We start from the raw sequence: 15,241 nt of genomic DNA, 5'->3' as shown, positions 1-15,241 counted from the left end.
CCTATTTATAATCATAGGATCACCCACCTTATGTTAATCTTTCGATGTGGGACAATTTTATAATTTATACTTATTATAATCACCACATTAACATTGTTTTTCGATGTGGGACATATAATATATTAAAAGAAGTACACCATCTTTAATACTCGTATGTGCAAATCATATGAAATCTATACTCTAATGAAAGCATTTTTTACCACGAATCTAATTATATTATCTTCATAATTTTTATAACAACATTTTTTTGTCAAATGAAATGTCAAAGTTTTTATATAAAAATTAGAAACTTCTCATGAATATAAAATAGAAAATATAGATATTATAATAATTAAAAGATTCTCCACTTTATTTTTTATGTGGAAAATATTATTTATGAAACTTTCCTAAATTAATTTTTGATGATGTGGACGCTCTAGAATCGCTCGAAAAAACTCTCTTTTATATATATATATATATATTCTCCTATTTCCTATTTATAGCTTTTTAGACACAAGGTACCTTTGCTTGAATTTGACTATTTTTTGCCGCCAACCAAGTTTTGATATTATTAGACAAAAAGAAAATGTTGCAAAAGAAATCAATAGAATTTTGATTATAAAATCATTTCACAAATCTCAGAATTTATAAGTAATTTTTCACTATTAAAATGGAAAAATCATTTGTTCTTCGGGAGGATCGTATTCCTTACACCAAAGCCTTTAAAACATTTTATTTGGTAGATTGTTTTAAGTGTAAGGAATACTGTCCTTTCGGAGGACATAAAAGTGTATTCCAGCATGCATGGAAGACATAAACAATGTGGGATTAAAATGTGCTCCAAAAGGCAAAACTTACATCCAAGTATTTTAGTTTTTCATTCACTGTCAGTATCAACAAATCATCACATCATAAATCTTAAGAACTAATTCCACTCCAAAATATTTGACACAAATAGTGAACAAGTAGATGTCATACAAGAACAAATTTGATCCATCTCTCAGATGACATCTATGTTTTGAAAAAATAAAATCGGTTATACATTTATTTTTCAAAAAGAAAAAAAAAATTGCCTCTTAATGTCCTTGAAATCTACAGTTATACCTCTACTTCCTATCCTACTACAATTGAATGAATAATCCCATGTTACTAATATCAACATGAGTCTTCTTAATAACAGTTATCCTGGTCTAATCGCCATCACAAATGCGTCTGATACTGCCTCAATACCGGTTGTGTGATCTTCAAACCCTATGTAAATTGGTAGTTGCGACTCAAATTCAATACCATGATTAATCTACATTTTCTCAATGCTAAGAGCTAACGTGTCATCGGACATGGGTAATCAAATAACATTTGAAGTTTCTTTTCTTTCATCCATGCTGTAATCAAATAACCTTGATTTCGGCCTTCCATCTTGAAATCATCGGTCTTCGTATCTAACCTACTTTCAAGTTCATTAATAATTGAACACCTACGAGTGGAATGTGGAATTATTTGACAGCCTCGATTCCCGTGGTGAAGGAACATGGTGCTCAGAGTCTTTCGGGCGAGGGCCTGTTTTCAGCTTCTCATTTTCAGCCTCCTTATCAGCTTTTTTCTTTTCGAGCTCCTGATTCTTACAGTTTTCCTCATGAGCCCGGATGAACATTCTTACGAAGTTTAGTAAGGTAGACACGACTGCAACCAAAAGGTCAGTCGAAAAGATTAAGGAGTGTGTACTCTTTCAAAATGAAGAAATAAGGAAACTGCTACAACAGTCGGCTAACATGAATCATCATCCGAATCCGTCTAGGTTTGAAACCGTCGGTCAAAGGTGAATAATAAAGTAAAAGAAAATAGATAAATGAAAAGCATAACAAGTTTGTTTGTAAAAAATCGTGGAAACCGAGATTAAAGAGGCAAAATTGGTTTGTAAAACAAAAAGGGTATAAGTCATTTTAAACATAATAAATAAATTTTAAATAAAATGAGAAAAAATAAGTAAATATCTAAAACTCAAACTAAATCTTCAACATGATTCATTCTCTCCACAATGCCCTCTTCCTCACCATACTCTCGTCAAATCCCAAAATATTCATATCGCTTTCAATCACCCAAAATAAGGAAACTGCAGAATGTTGTAAATGTAGGTTTTTGAATGAAACGTTAACTTTGAATTGTTAGAACAATGGTATACAATGGAGTTACCAAGATAGTTCTGTATAATCCCCAAATTTTTTGCTTGAACGTTTCAGTTTAGTCCATATTTGCCCCCCGTAAGTCCAACAGGCCACTAAAATTCCCTCTCCTGAGTTTTTACACAGCACATTCCTAGGGATTGAACTCGACTCGAGACATATAGTAAAGCTAGATCAACCCTTTGGCCCTTACTATTCAAATGTTTGTTAGTAAGTGTATCACAAAAAGAACACCAACTCTTTAACATAATAACCAACATAAACTTCAAACTATTCTGAGTGGCCCAATTAATTTGATCAAATAATAACAGTACCTTGTTCAAATGGGCACTTTGCTGGATCTTCACCAAAATACATTGCAAGAGCGTCTGCATTTCTACCCTGAAAACATATACCAGATTACCAGATGGTGCATTTCAGAAATGTCAAACATTCTAAAAGTTATCAAGATGATTATACCAATATACTTGTATCCATGTTTTTAGGTGTTACAAGAAATAATTATGAATGTGAGGATATTGGTTGATCGTTTCCATCTCCAGTGGAGCCAATGATAAAACACAATGGTTCACATAACGGTATGTGTTTTTTCCATTGTAAAGTAGAAGTTGGTCTATGCAAATTGCAACACAATTTTCATTATGGGTCATTCGAAACAAGGTTTATGATGTGTACATCTGACCTCCCCTTACCTCACCTTTGAGGCTCTAGGGTAATGTTGATGCACCCTGGTAGAGTTATAGGTTGAACACTCACAGGAAAGACACCCACTAATGGAGGATATATTAATTCAGCTAAAGTCAATAATATTGCCGAGTAAGGCAACTAGAACTTTTTTCTCTTCAAAGATCGAAAAGATCAAACAGAATTTGATCCATTTATCATAGCTACCCATGATCATCAATGTTAGGACAGAAAAAAAAAAATCGTAAATGATTGAAAACATACCACGACAGAATAAAGGGAAGCTAAAGACCTTACTTCACCTTCTGCGTAAGCAAGGAACTCCTTCAAAATCTGATCATATTCGAGAAGACAAGCCCTTTGTCAGAAAGTCTTTGTTTGAAAACTGAAAAGCTAGCTAAAAGCTTATAAGCTAGCTGAAAACTTATAAGCTAGTTGAAAATAGGAGCTGATAAACTAGCTGATTATCTTAAAAATGTTTGGCAAATTAGCTTAAAAGGTAGTTGTAACATGGTAAAATGACATAAATGGACATAATAAGCATTTAATATTATAAGTTAAAGGGATAAAAATGAACAATGAAATACAATAAGCAGAAAAATAGTACCATAAATTCATTATTATGCAACTGTTTAAAAGTGTACTACAATCGTGGACGGAAGCACAATGTACGTCAATCCCGGTGCCAACCATTCAGGGAAGAGAAGAGCGGGGGAAGGGAAAAGAAAGTATACCATACCTTGCAAAAGGCTTCTGAAACAAGGCCATCGTTTCCTGCGGTAGTCAATTCCTGAACAACCTTTTCTAGACCTTTGCTAATTGCTTGCATTTCTTCGGCTAAGAACTTAAGTTGTACCTGCAAAGCAAATGGAAACCCACTAAAAGCTCAGACCACCAAATTAGTTTGTGAAACCTCGGGACCCCAAAGTGATTTTTTTCCTAGATGATATCAAATCAAACATTGTCAATTTGTCATGATGATAGTTATATAGGAAAGAATCAGTACCTTTGTTGAGTTCTCCAAGCTAAGTAAGTCTTTTGGAAAATCTAATAGTTCGGGTAGCTTTTCAGCAAGCACCTGTAGTTAAGGAAGTACAGTGAAAAAAACATGTTTACATAAGACTAATGTAAGATTGCACTACTTATAGGCATGTTCTCCTACAAGTAGTGAGAGAGGGTGATAGTGTGATAGCAGTCCACACCAAATGAGAGGTGGGTGTCAATGTACAAGATGAATGGTCATGGCACTGCCAAGTTCTAATGAGGATTACAATGACTGTCACAAGATGGGACAAAGTAGATGTCACACCGCGAGTTTGGAGACCTATAACTTAATTTCTATACTAGTTGATTCTATTTTTCATTGAATTAACTTTTTTTTTCAATTAGGATTTGTTTTTAATTTTGGGGTTTTTCGACAATTAGAGGTGGTGGTGGTAAGGTGGTTAGAGCGGTTGCGTTTGGCGAAAGGGGCATCGGAGGGTGGGGCCGCAAGAGGAGGGGGGTCGGTCCGGCAACAGGGGGATCGGTTAGGTAGAAGTGGGGTTGGGGTGGCGTTATGGGTAGTCTGGTAGGGGTGGGCAACATGTTTGCTAGGGAGCCGATTGTGTTGTGTCGTGATGGTTCATCTGGGGTCGGACTAAAGGCTAGGAGGAGAGATAAGGGAGGAAGGTGGTGGTTCATCTGAGTGGGAGGAGGGTGGTGGTGTTGGAAGGGAGGGTGGCTATGTGGGATGAGGGTGATATGGTAAAAGGAAATGGACAGTGAGAGAGGGTGATAGTGTGGTGGGGTGAGTGTGACAGTGAAAGAGGGGTAGAAGAATCTTTTGAACTGTTTTCTTAAGAAACGTGCAAATAGAACAACAACAACAACAGAGCCTTGATCCCAAAATGGTTTGGGGTCGGCTGACATGAACCCTAAACGTGCAAATAGAAATGCGAAGAAAAATAAAAATCGGAGGGAGTACAATATAAAAAGAGTAAATTAACAATTACTCCCTTTTATAAACCACTTTTCTAAAATAACTCCCTTATGAATTTTTTTTAATAATTTACTCACATAAAATGTTCTCAGTTAAAAAGTTGCACCCATTTCGTCTTTCCGGTGACATATTCTGTCAGTTTTCAAATTTTCAGTTTTTAAGGCCTAAATTTATGACCAAAATACCCCTACCTGCATCCTGTTTTCTCTCCCTCTCTTACTCTCTTCACTTCAATTCTTTATACCAACACCGACTAACACAACAACACTACCACCACCGCGCACTTTACCCTAGCCCACCCGTACAACCGACACAATAATGAATGGTGGGGATTTAATGACATCCATTTTGTCCATAGTTATAAGGTTTGTAACAGGAACAAGGAAATTGAAAGGGGGAAGCAAATAATCAGAAAAATCACACCTGATGGGAAGAGGAAGAAAGCGATACCGGTAAAAAAAAATCGCAATTAATCGATGTCGGCGTGCAAAAGTTCAAGAGCGGAAGGCGGAAGTAAAAGGCACAATCTTGATTTTTGGTTCGATTCTTGCTCGAATTTCGATCTGGGTTGCTCCTGAGCAGCGGTGAGCGGTGTACGTGACTGGTGGCTTGAGGATTGGGTGAGCTTGATGGCGAGGTGATTGATTGGTGATGGTGGTCTCGAATTGGGTTGCTGCGCTGAGTTGATGGGTAATGCGGTGGTCGATGGTTGGAGAATGGTGGTGGATTCGATGGTGAGAACAACGATAGTGGTTGACGAATGGTGTTGTTGCTGCAATGGTGCGTGAATGGAGTGGTGTCGATTTCGATTCCGAGCTCGAAGGCAGATGAGGTGCGTGGGAAATGGTGCTGCTGCTCGGAATTAGAGGCTGCCATGATGGTGCGGGTGTGGCCGTGTGGGTACCACGGTAGCAGCGTGGTTGAGGTAAGACGAAGGTCCGATTCCGAGTTCGCAATTAAAGATGGAGATGGTGGTGTTGAAGAATGGTGCGAGAAGTCCAGAACACGTTTTACAAATGGGGGAAGAAGATATGAATTTACACAAGGGCAAAACGGTCATAAAAAAAGATTTTTCACCGGATTGTCAATTTCTGTGCAATTTTTGACCTGAGAACATTTTATGGGAGTAAATTATTAAAGAGTTTTCAGAAGGGAGTTATTTTAGAAAAGTGGTTTAAAAAAGGGAGTAATTATTAATTTACTCCTATAAAAATGTAGTAGATCTGAATGAATGAATGAATGAATGAATGAATGAATGAAGAATATGTTGAGTAGAGTAACATCACAAGTCTGTAAGATGAGGTTAATCAATAATAAAATTCATGAGCCATCTTACCTTGCACAGATAATGCATGAGAGTCAATTTGTTGTTCCGAGCCCGAGTATCTGTGAGTTTAAGAAGACTATCCAGTCGAAATCCAACAGCAGAGCCTACAGTAAACATATATTCCTTGAATGAACACGTGATAGATGTATCTCATAAAGTGGAACCATTTAGAATGGAAAGACGAGCCTACAAGCATTATGGAGCAGCCCTTAAGCTAGATGGAATTGCCAAAGAGTCTGTTACCTCGTGCAGTCCCTTGGTTCAACGCATTTCCCAAAGAAAGAATTGTTTGCATGACTCTTTTCAGTTTTACCGAAGTTCTGATCTGAAAATGAGAGACCAAGCAATCATGACATTTTCTGGCAGATGCATCTAGAGTAATCAATGTTTCCTTTCCTATGTAGCAAAGACTTACTATTCGTCCACAACAGTCTCTTTGTATTTAAACACATGGGTAAGGCTGTGTACATCCAATCTCCCTTACCTAAACATAGGCAAGAGCATTCGAAGCACTGGGGTGGTGTTGCTGCTTCTAGAGCAATTAAAATAAACGAGCAAAAAACGAGTGCAGCAGTAAAAACTTGCCTCTTCCGATGTTGAGTTCACTGTTTGTAAATTCTTTCTGAGGTCACACAACTGTGAAGCAAAAGTGAAGGAAAAGAGAAAATGAATTTGCAGTCTGTAAACAAAGCTTACAAACCAGCAGATTGTTCAGAGAAACAACTAACCAACCTGAGATTTAAACTGCATTTTAAATGCAAAAACTCTTAACTTTGATTCTACCCGTGGAACTTTCATCAATTCTAAGAAAAACTGTTTCAAAATCATTGAAAATATGTAACCATCAGAAATAGTCATCAGTAGTAGTTGCACCATGATAATGACAACACCATATGATATCTAAAATTCTAAACATCTCGTTAACATTATCAATTATATCCGGAGTTTCGGTATTAACTAAGAGATTCTTAACCCCTTTTTTGAGTTCTTTCTACATAACTGCAAGTCAGATTAACTCCACGTAGATATAGAATAGGACTGTATGACTGATACATGACAAATAGGGAAATCTTACAAACCTGCTCACATTTACCAAGCTTCTCTTTCTCACCCTTGTATCCCTGTTCAAACAAATTTACGAAAGAAGATAATGTAATAAAAAAAAAAAAAAAAAACCTATCACAAGATGGAAAATAAAAATGAACTGAGCATATTTCTGTAGTTGAAAGAGGTGTCATGTGTGACATTACATTAACGCAATGCCTCAAGGGGATCCTGCTTAAGGCAGTGTAAAAGGGGGTCAGACGTATGAAGTCTTAACCCTATGTTTGAAAACGTATAAATGTTTTTTTTTCCAAATGACCCATAATAATAGTTGCATCAAAATTTGCAGTGCCCCTCTGCTGTTTCACAGTTCAAAAAGATGTGACACTAAAGCAGAGAAATCCCTGTCCAATTCATTACCTTTAATAACTCCATTTCTTCCTTTGTGGGACAGAACTTTATAAGGTTTTCAATTTGATCAATGTCCAAAGCTGAATCATCCAAAGCAAGTACTGCATTCTGCATTAGACGGACTTGAGAATATTAGAATGGCAGTGCCCGTGGTAATTTTTTCTAATACTGCATGATTTAAAGAAAGTACAAGTCATTCGAAAGTTAAGCAGACTCATAAACGGAGTTCTTTTCATTCCCCGGAAGAGTATTCACTGTCAAAACAAAAAATTTAAGTTAAAGTTAGCCAAAAGCGTGATGACATTACCATCAGCTCAGGCAATGGGATTTTGACCTTTGAAAGCATTATTTCACAATTGTAAGCTCGCCTCAGCTCAATCTGCAATATAGTCATGCAATAGTATCAGATAACACAAGTAGAACATATCCACATTTTATGGTGGCGAAGTCACCAATCGCGAGAAGAAAATGGAAACACACAATTCAAAAAGTACCCCCTTTGTTTTTTCATATATGACACTCTCACATTTCGAGATACTCACTTAAATCAGCAAAACTCTCAAAATATATGAATAGAATATTATCAAATACTTTGTGTATCCTCGAATGAAAGCTTTTTTTTTTTTTTTTTGCTTGCAATGAGTCTAATGACATATGTTACATTTTTTCCAAGTACTTCATTTACTAACTTATAATTTAAATTAGAATCTTGGAAATAGAAAGACATCATGTGAGAAAAATGGAGTGAAAACTAGAATGGAATTTATGGGGGACAACCCTGCCAAGGCACACAACTTTCTAGCTCTACAAGCGATGGATATTTCCATAGGAACTCCTAGAGAACGTGTTGACAGCTGTCACAAATGCTGCTACTTCTCCTAGGCTAATTACGCAATTCAAAGGACTGCAATTATTGAGGAACATGCTCGGAAACTACGCCAAAAATAAGGCCGCTGTACAAAGATCATTATTTGCTCATCTAAGTTGTGTGACTACAACCAATTAGTCCGGAGATGACAAAAGAACTACAAAATTGAAAAGGATATACATATTACGAGGTTAATGAGTTGATACACAACAAAACCACAAAGCTTTAGTCCCGTAATAATTTGCAATATGCAAAAACTCAAATTTGAATAAATTATTACCAGCTGAACTTTATCATTTTTAGGTCCGGCAGCACGACGACTAGATTTGCTACCTATGCCCCCATTCTCTGAATTTGGAACAGATGCGGCAAAGAGATTCTCAAGCTCTGACATATCAAAATCCGGAGCTCTGGAAGAATAATAAGAAATGAGGACAGGAGAAAAGGTCAGCCATATTGTCAAAATCAAAATAGCAAAAACATCGCATAAGCAGGCTGGAGACAAGCACGCACTTAGAAGCCTCATCAGATTTCTGAGCCTCTGCCCATAAGCTACCTTGCATGACCCTCGTCAACTTCAACCAATGATATGGCTTCAGATTAGCCTTTTTCGGCTGCCCCTGGGTCCTTGGTGTAACGCGAGACGGGATTCGTCCCTTTACACCAGGGGGGCCAGGTGGTGGAGGAACAGGTCCATTAGTAGCAGAACCTTGAGGCCGTGTGGTACTATTAGCTTTAGGCATGGGTGGAGGTGGCACGGGCGGAGCTTGAGGAGAGACAGTGGACCCAATGTCTTTGAACATAGCTTTAGGAGGTGGTGGTGGAGGCGGCACTGATGTTGACATGCCGGAACTTGGTAATCTTGGAGGCGGTGGTGGAGGAGAAGGAGTTTTAACTGCTCCAACTGTTTTGGAAGCCAATGAAATATTCCCCGAGACACAAGGAGGAGGGGGAGGAGGAGGAGGAGGAGGAGGAGGAGGAGGAGGAGGAGGAGGAGGCGTTCTTAAAGAATTTTCAGCATCAAAAGGTGATGAATGCTTCAAAGGAGGGGGAGGTGGAGGTGGCGGCTTTGATTTTATGATCCCAGTACTAGCAGAAGGAGAATGTACAGTAGAGGGAGGTGGAGGTGGAGGTGGAGGTGGTGAAGGCGGAGGGGCCAATAAAGTGGTCTCTACATTCGAAAATGAAGTCTTAAAAGAGGGAGGGGGAGGAGGGGGTGGAGGGATTGCTGACAATGTGTTCCTAACACTTGTCGAATCAAACGGGGCAGGGGGGTGAGGAGGAGGAGGAGGAGGAAGAGGAGGAGGGAGGAGTGGTGATGGCGGTGGTTTTTGGACTAACGCAGTGGAGTTCATACACACGGATCTTTTAAGTCCAGTTTGCTGAGGAGGTACACGTTGAGGAGCAGTTGGTGTTTGAGGCACATCAGGAACAGATACGGCTGAAGAATCAGATGGCTGTGCAGACATTGACTCCCCAAGAGAAAATGCATCAGTTCTATACTCATCATGGTCGTGTAGAAGTGCCGTGATCCCAAGTGAAGATGCTGAACTTTGAAACCTTTGCATAGGTTTTGGTGAAGCTTGGAAAGAACTGTTATACAAGCCTGTACCTGAACGAGAGGACTGGAGTATACGAGGAGATATGATCTTTGTTTGTGTTGGTTGCTGAAGTGCAGGAACCAGATTTCCCGATAAAGTCTTCTTTGGTGTCATATTGTCATCTAGAGAAGGTCCTGAAGACGGTTTTGATTGCTTCTTCTCCAGGACCACTGAATTTTCTGACAACGGTGATGTTCGCTTTTTCACAAACTTGGTAGGACTAAGACCTCCAAAACTATCTGCTTCTACTCTCTCATGAGAAGCCATGTCTACAGTTTCTTTGAGTACAGTTGATACAGTTAATTTCTGTAGGACATTCTGTGCAACATCCGTTTCTGACTCTGTCCAATCCAAATTGCTGAAAATCTCTTGCACCTTGGCAAATGCTTCAATAGGAAGACCTTCTTTGTCTTCAATGTCAGGCGTATCAATTTCAGCATCAAGGCTAGTTGAGTCCACCTCTGAGAAAAGAACCTTTAAGGCAAAAACAAAGTAAATATGTTTAAAGATTACAATACCACAGGACTATTAAATGATTAAGTTTCAGGTTTCGCTCTACAAATCTGAGAACATGAATATCTGAAAGAACACAAATTCTAGTATAGACGAGCTCATGACAAGAGTTATCGTGAGACTGAATTATATTATGGGTTAGGATTTCTTGAAATTTAGTTTTTACTGGTTGAGAGACTAATTGGTGAAAGAATTGGAGAAAGTAAATGTAATCTCTTAAAGGGAAGAGAAACTAAAGGAGAAAAACAAGAAGGTGGTGTGTGCACCTCCGTCCTGAAGTCCTTGGGAAACTTATCCTTGGAATCCCACAGGGTATCAATTTCATCACGGTTCAGCATTAGAATGTTGGATCTGATAAATGCTGTGCTGAACATGAACCTAAACATCATTTTCTCACGCTCCAAATCTTCTTCTAAGCTGATGCACTCGAGAACAACATCCCCTTGAACATTACAATGGATATCAATCTTGACCAGTTCACTTTCTATCTGAGACAGATTTCGAAACCAGAGTTAGATAATTTCGCATTAGTCAAGTACACATGTCATATAATCATCGAAATCCCACATTCCCACCAAAACTAAGACACTAAGTAGATAGGAACGCAAAAGCCGTCAAAAGTGAGGTGGGATAGTCAATTTTTGTGAGTGCAATTTGAAAATCAAAATATCTCATATCATATAGCACAGCCTCTCTGTGTTGCTAACACAAGTGTAAGGCTGCATACATACCTTCCCGAGTCTCTAGCTTTTTTTACCCTGCAAAAGTCATTGAGGTAATGGGGTAACTTCCTCGTTGTCATTGTCGTATGTAGCACATAACACAACAAGACAATCTATGTTACTCCGACTCTTCATATTTCGTAGCGTACTTGTGTCCAATACTCGAGCATAGGTATGTATTTAGCACATTTTACTTTGAACCAAACATGAGATTTTGCCATAAAATAGACAAGCCAGACTCTTGGACAGGCACTCATATCTGATGCTTCTATCCGAGACGAAATAACATAGCTGGTAGCAAAATCAAGCCGTCCTCTAACCATTTAAAGAGCCTATGAGACGAAAACATGACTGATCATCACATAAAGACCACTAAATAAGTTACCACCTCTTGTCCTCACCTGCTTAAAATGCCGAACAATTCTGCTTGTTTTTGGGGTTGAAAATAGTACTTTAGTAGTTCGGTCAGCATCAACTGAAGGGTCCTGACCATATATTCTAATAACGGGTCTGCAACCACCATCACCATCCATATTTGGAATGAGCCTAAGAATTATACAATCCAACATCAAAGCCCTATCTGGAGGAGGCCATTCAAGGCTCAAATTTCTTCTTGAAACGTACTGCAGATATCGCAACTGCGAGGGCAATGGATTTAATGGGGACATCAACTGAAGAAGCTCACGAGGGGCTTGTCTATATATCATATCCAACGTCTTCTGTTCCCCATTGTACAGGTTTCTATAGATTAAAAGTGCAGCTAACATGAAAGCTAAAATCGGCCAACCACCTCGTTCACAATGCATTAAAAGCACATTGCGCTGACCAAGCAAAAGCCAGCTGTCACCTGATCTCACGCAGTGATTAATCATCTCTATTGTAAGCAATGGACAACCCTCATATTGCCGAGGGTAGTCCACTACAGTCATGTCATGTTCTAATAGTATATCGGCAATGTGGCTTTGTTGGCTCCCTTCACGATAGTTGAACACCATGAATGAAGCATCAGGTAGGTGAGCACGAAGTTGACCAACTATTCCACTAATGTAAGATTTATAGTTTTCATCCTCCACCACATCCGTTGTGAAGCAACAATCAAAGACTGAAACAAAAGGAAGGAAGAAAATAAGTAAAAGAAATTGAATGACCAAAAGCCAAGATAGGTAAACAATCATTTATACGAGAGTATCTGAGGCAGATGATGCCCCAAAATGAAATAGGAGAAGGATACACTACAGCTACACAACCTTTTTTATGTGCACCTAAAAAAGTTATTTTTGGATGAAATAATCATCGAAGTTGTGTCAAGAATTTACAAAATCTTTAGTGAGCCAATTTGCTTTATTGTATCATACGACAAAGCTATGCTACTATCACACGGATACCGGACTCGTCATGATTCAACTTTGAGACACGAGAACTCTGTCCGAATATGAGGAAATGAGTATCGATATACGTTTACAAGACAAAAAAATTATGTAAAACATTACTCCCTCTATCCACATTTGTTATTTCCATTTGACTTTACACGGTCTCCAAGACGCTACTTTGACCGCATTTTTAGACATGTATTAATAATTTTTTTTGTTGAAAAATATATTTTGTGAAAGATTGTTTGATGACAAATCTAAATATTTAAGTTTTCTGTCTTAATATTATTTATTTTTTCAACTTATTCAAGGTCAAAGTTTGATAACTTTGACTCTAAAAAGTCAAATTGGAAGAACAAATATGTATGGAGGGAGTATGTGTTTAAAAGTATTTACGCCTTTTACGGTGAAATAAAGAGATGTTCGAAAAACCATGCTTACAATTGTCAAAAACCAGGCTTACAATTGGATTAGTAAGTGTCAACAACACTACAGATTCCATGACCATATGCCATATCCTTGAGTGTTGTGTCGGATGCTGGTATGTCCTCCAAACTCTAAAGTGAAGGGTCGAAGTAACATAGTTCGCCAGTTGCGCTGGCGCACACATAATATAGAAAGCAAATTTTATATTTGCAGCAGTTACCAATTGATCATATAGCTCCCAAAAGAAAATACGAGTACAACCTAAAAAGATTCAGTCATTCAACAATGCAAAACAGGAAACTTGTTCAAACTATACGACTATCAGCTAAGATGACAGTCCAGTTCACCTTACGAATCTATACTAAGCACAGCATTACCAAGACTTAAGTTCGAAACCAGCCCATATCAACTGTTCATCCTGTCCCTCCATGAAACCAATCAACAGTGAAAAAACATACTACTCCGTACTACATTTCTAGTATAACACATTACATTACTTTTTCACCCAATAACGACTTCGCTTATAATCACATTGTATTACCAAACAATATGATCGTATTTTCAAAAAGACCTCTCACAAGCCCTTGCTCTCCCACTTGGAGCTTGTGAAAGGTCTTTTTGAAGTGACGAAAAGTGTGCGTCTTCAATAAGAAATTGTGATTAACAAAAACTATAGCTGAAACTAAAGACAAGAATGCAACTTGACAGAAGATTAAAAATTCATACCATAAACCCTTTCTGTAATCTCTAGCAACCCATCAGGTGGTTTCCTGTAAAAGAACTTCCGAAACAATGCCATTTCCTAATTACCAAACAAACTTAACCCAAAACATTAACAAAATTACTTGAACCCATTTCAGCTAACAACATACCCAGATCGAGATCATATATAATGGACATACATTTTGCTGCAAAACTAAGAAAAGCCCAAATCTTTTATTGAGATGTTATGAGTTGGGTACTAGTGTAATTGTTCACTTTTCTTATTCTTCACACTTGCAGCAAACACCATAACAAGACTTCGCTTTCAATGTGAGAAACACAACGTGGGATAGAGACAGAAAGATATCAACTTTTTCAGATAAAGAAAGATTGATACTTTGAAGAGAGGAATTTTTGATTGATTTGTTTTTTGGGTTTTTTGTTGTTGCTGATAATGATGGAGAGAGATCTGGTGTTTGTCTTTTGAGTTATATTCTCATTTCTCAATTGTTAAGGATGTTTCTATCAAAGATAATTTGTTTAAGGTTGTTTGATTAGATTTTTCCCGTTTTTGTTTGTATCTTAGGTGACTAAATTAGTGATGATTTTGTCTGAATATTGTTTTGTTAAGTTACGTGTAAATCCCGTACATAAATGCACGGTTTTTTTAGCTCGAGATGTTAGAGAGCTTAGCAAATAAAAGGATAAAATTTAAAGCGAATTTAAATATTTACACACTATGGATAAGAGATATTAAGTTAAAGTGGAAGAATATATATTTATTCGTAAGTTTATAGTATTAGAAGGTAAAACTCTATGCGAATATTGATGCGTGTATTTTATATAAGGTTTTTACCTCATTTTTACACGCATTTCTGTACTATTTATGTAGCATCTAGCTACAAATACCCCCGAATATTCTACTTTGGTTTGTTTTATGTAATTTGCAGGAATTAACCAAAGAGGAGCTAAATCGAGCCTTAATTCGTCCCGTTTGCATGCATTTATGGAGAACGAGGAGCTGGAGCTTGGAAATCTAACACTTGGAAGACGCGTGAGCTGGTTTCGGGAGGTGTTTCAATGTCTAACGTACCTAAACAGCTCGATCGACTAGTTTTCTAGTCGATCGAATGCTTTATATGCTGAAGGTTGCTCGATCGAGCAGTTCGAGTAGTCAATCGAGAAGACTTTGCAAGGAGTACTCGATCGAGTGGTTTATTTCCACTCGATCGAGAGGTTTGATGCTAAGTTGCTCGATCGAGTGGTTTATTTCCACTCGATCGAGTAGTTTATCCTGTAATAGACTTTTTTTCCGCCTAATTTCGTATGGGCTTTTGTAATTAGTCCATAGATAAGGTTTGGGGAGGATTTTCGTATATGACTGAGGGAGGAAACTACGTAACTCTCTCTCTCTCTCATTCACTTTTATTCAA

General features: G+C 37.9%; 1 protein-coding gene across 2 annotated transcripts; it reads right to left on the bottom strand.

The window, feature by feature from the left end:
- Positions 1-833: 833 nt before the first annotated feature.
- On the bottom strand, positions 834-14,364 carry LOC141600239 (formin-like protein 18). 2 transcript variants are annotated; one of them, XM_074420427.1, is made up of 17 exons: positions 13,833-14,364; positions 11,712-12,412; positions 10,855-11,076; positions 8,988-10,549; positions 8,755-8,884; positions 7,914-7,985; positions 7,616-7,714; positions 7,231-7,272; positions 6,884-6,964; positions 6,737-6,787; positions 6,395-6,476; positions 6,161-6,255; positions 3,850-3,921; positions 3,583-3,699; positions 3,108-3,176; positions 2,474-2,540; positions 834-1,659 (listed from the first exon to the last, which is right to left on the bottom strand). In XM_074420427.1, exons 1-17 carry the CDS (start codon positions 13,903-13,905, stop codon positions 1,454-1,456), a joined length of 3,741 nt encoding a protein of 1,246 aa, XP_074276528.1. In that variant the 5' UTR covers positions 13,906-14,364; the 3' UTR covers positions 834-1,453. The 2 variants fall into 2 exon arrangements, with proteins under 2 accessions (XP_074276528.1, XP_074276529.1); XM_074420428.1 differs by having other exon boundaries at positions 3,136-3,176; positions 13,833-14,353.
- Positions 14,365-15,241: the final 877 nt, after the last annotated feature.

The sequence above is a fragment of the Silene latifolia genome, chromosome 9 (genome assembly GCF_048544455.1).
Source record: "Silene latifolia isolate original U9 population chromosome 9, ASM4854445v1, whole genome shotgun sequence".
NCBI classification, from domain to species: Eukaryota; Viridiplantae; Streptophyta; class Magnoliopsida; order Caryophyllales; family Caryophyllaceae; genus Silene; species Silene latifolia.
The sequence above is the reverse complement of the archived record's forward strand: the minus strand, read 5'-3'. Positions and strand labels throughout refer to the sequence as shown.

Excerpts from the sequence above, each read along its gene's own strand:
- LOC141600239 (XM_074420427.1), bottom strand. The coding sequence starts at position 13,905 with ATGGCATTGTTTCGGAAGTTCTTTTACAGGAAACCACCTGATGGGTTG. Across the intron at positions 8,885-8,987 it reads AAATCTGATGAGGCTTCTAA|AGCTCCGGATTTTGATATGT; the intron begins GTGCGTGCTTGT and ends TTATTCTTCCAG. Across the intron at positions 3,922-6,160 it reads TCATGCATTATCTGTGCAAG|GTGCTTGCTGAAAAGCTACC; the intron begins GTAAGATGGCTC and ends CCTTAACTACAG.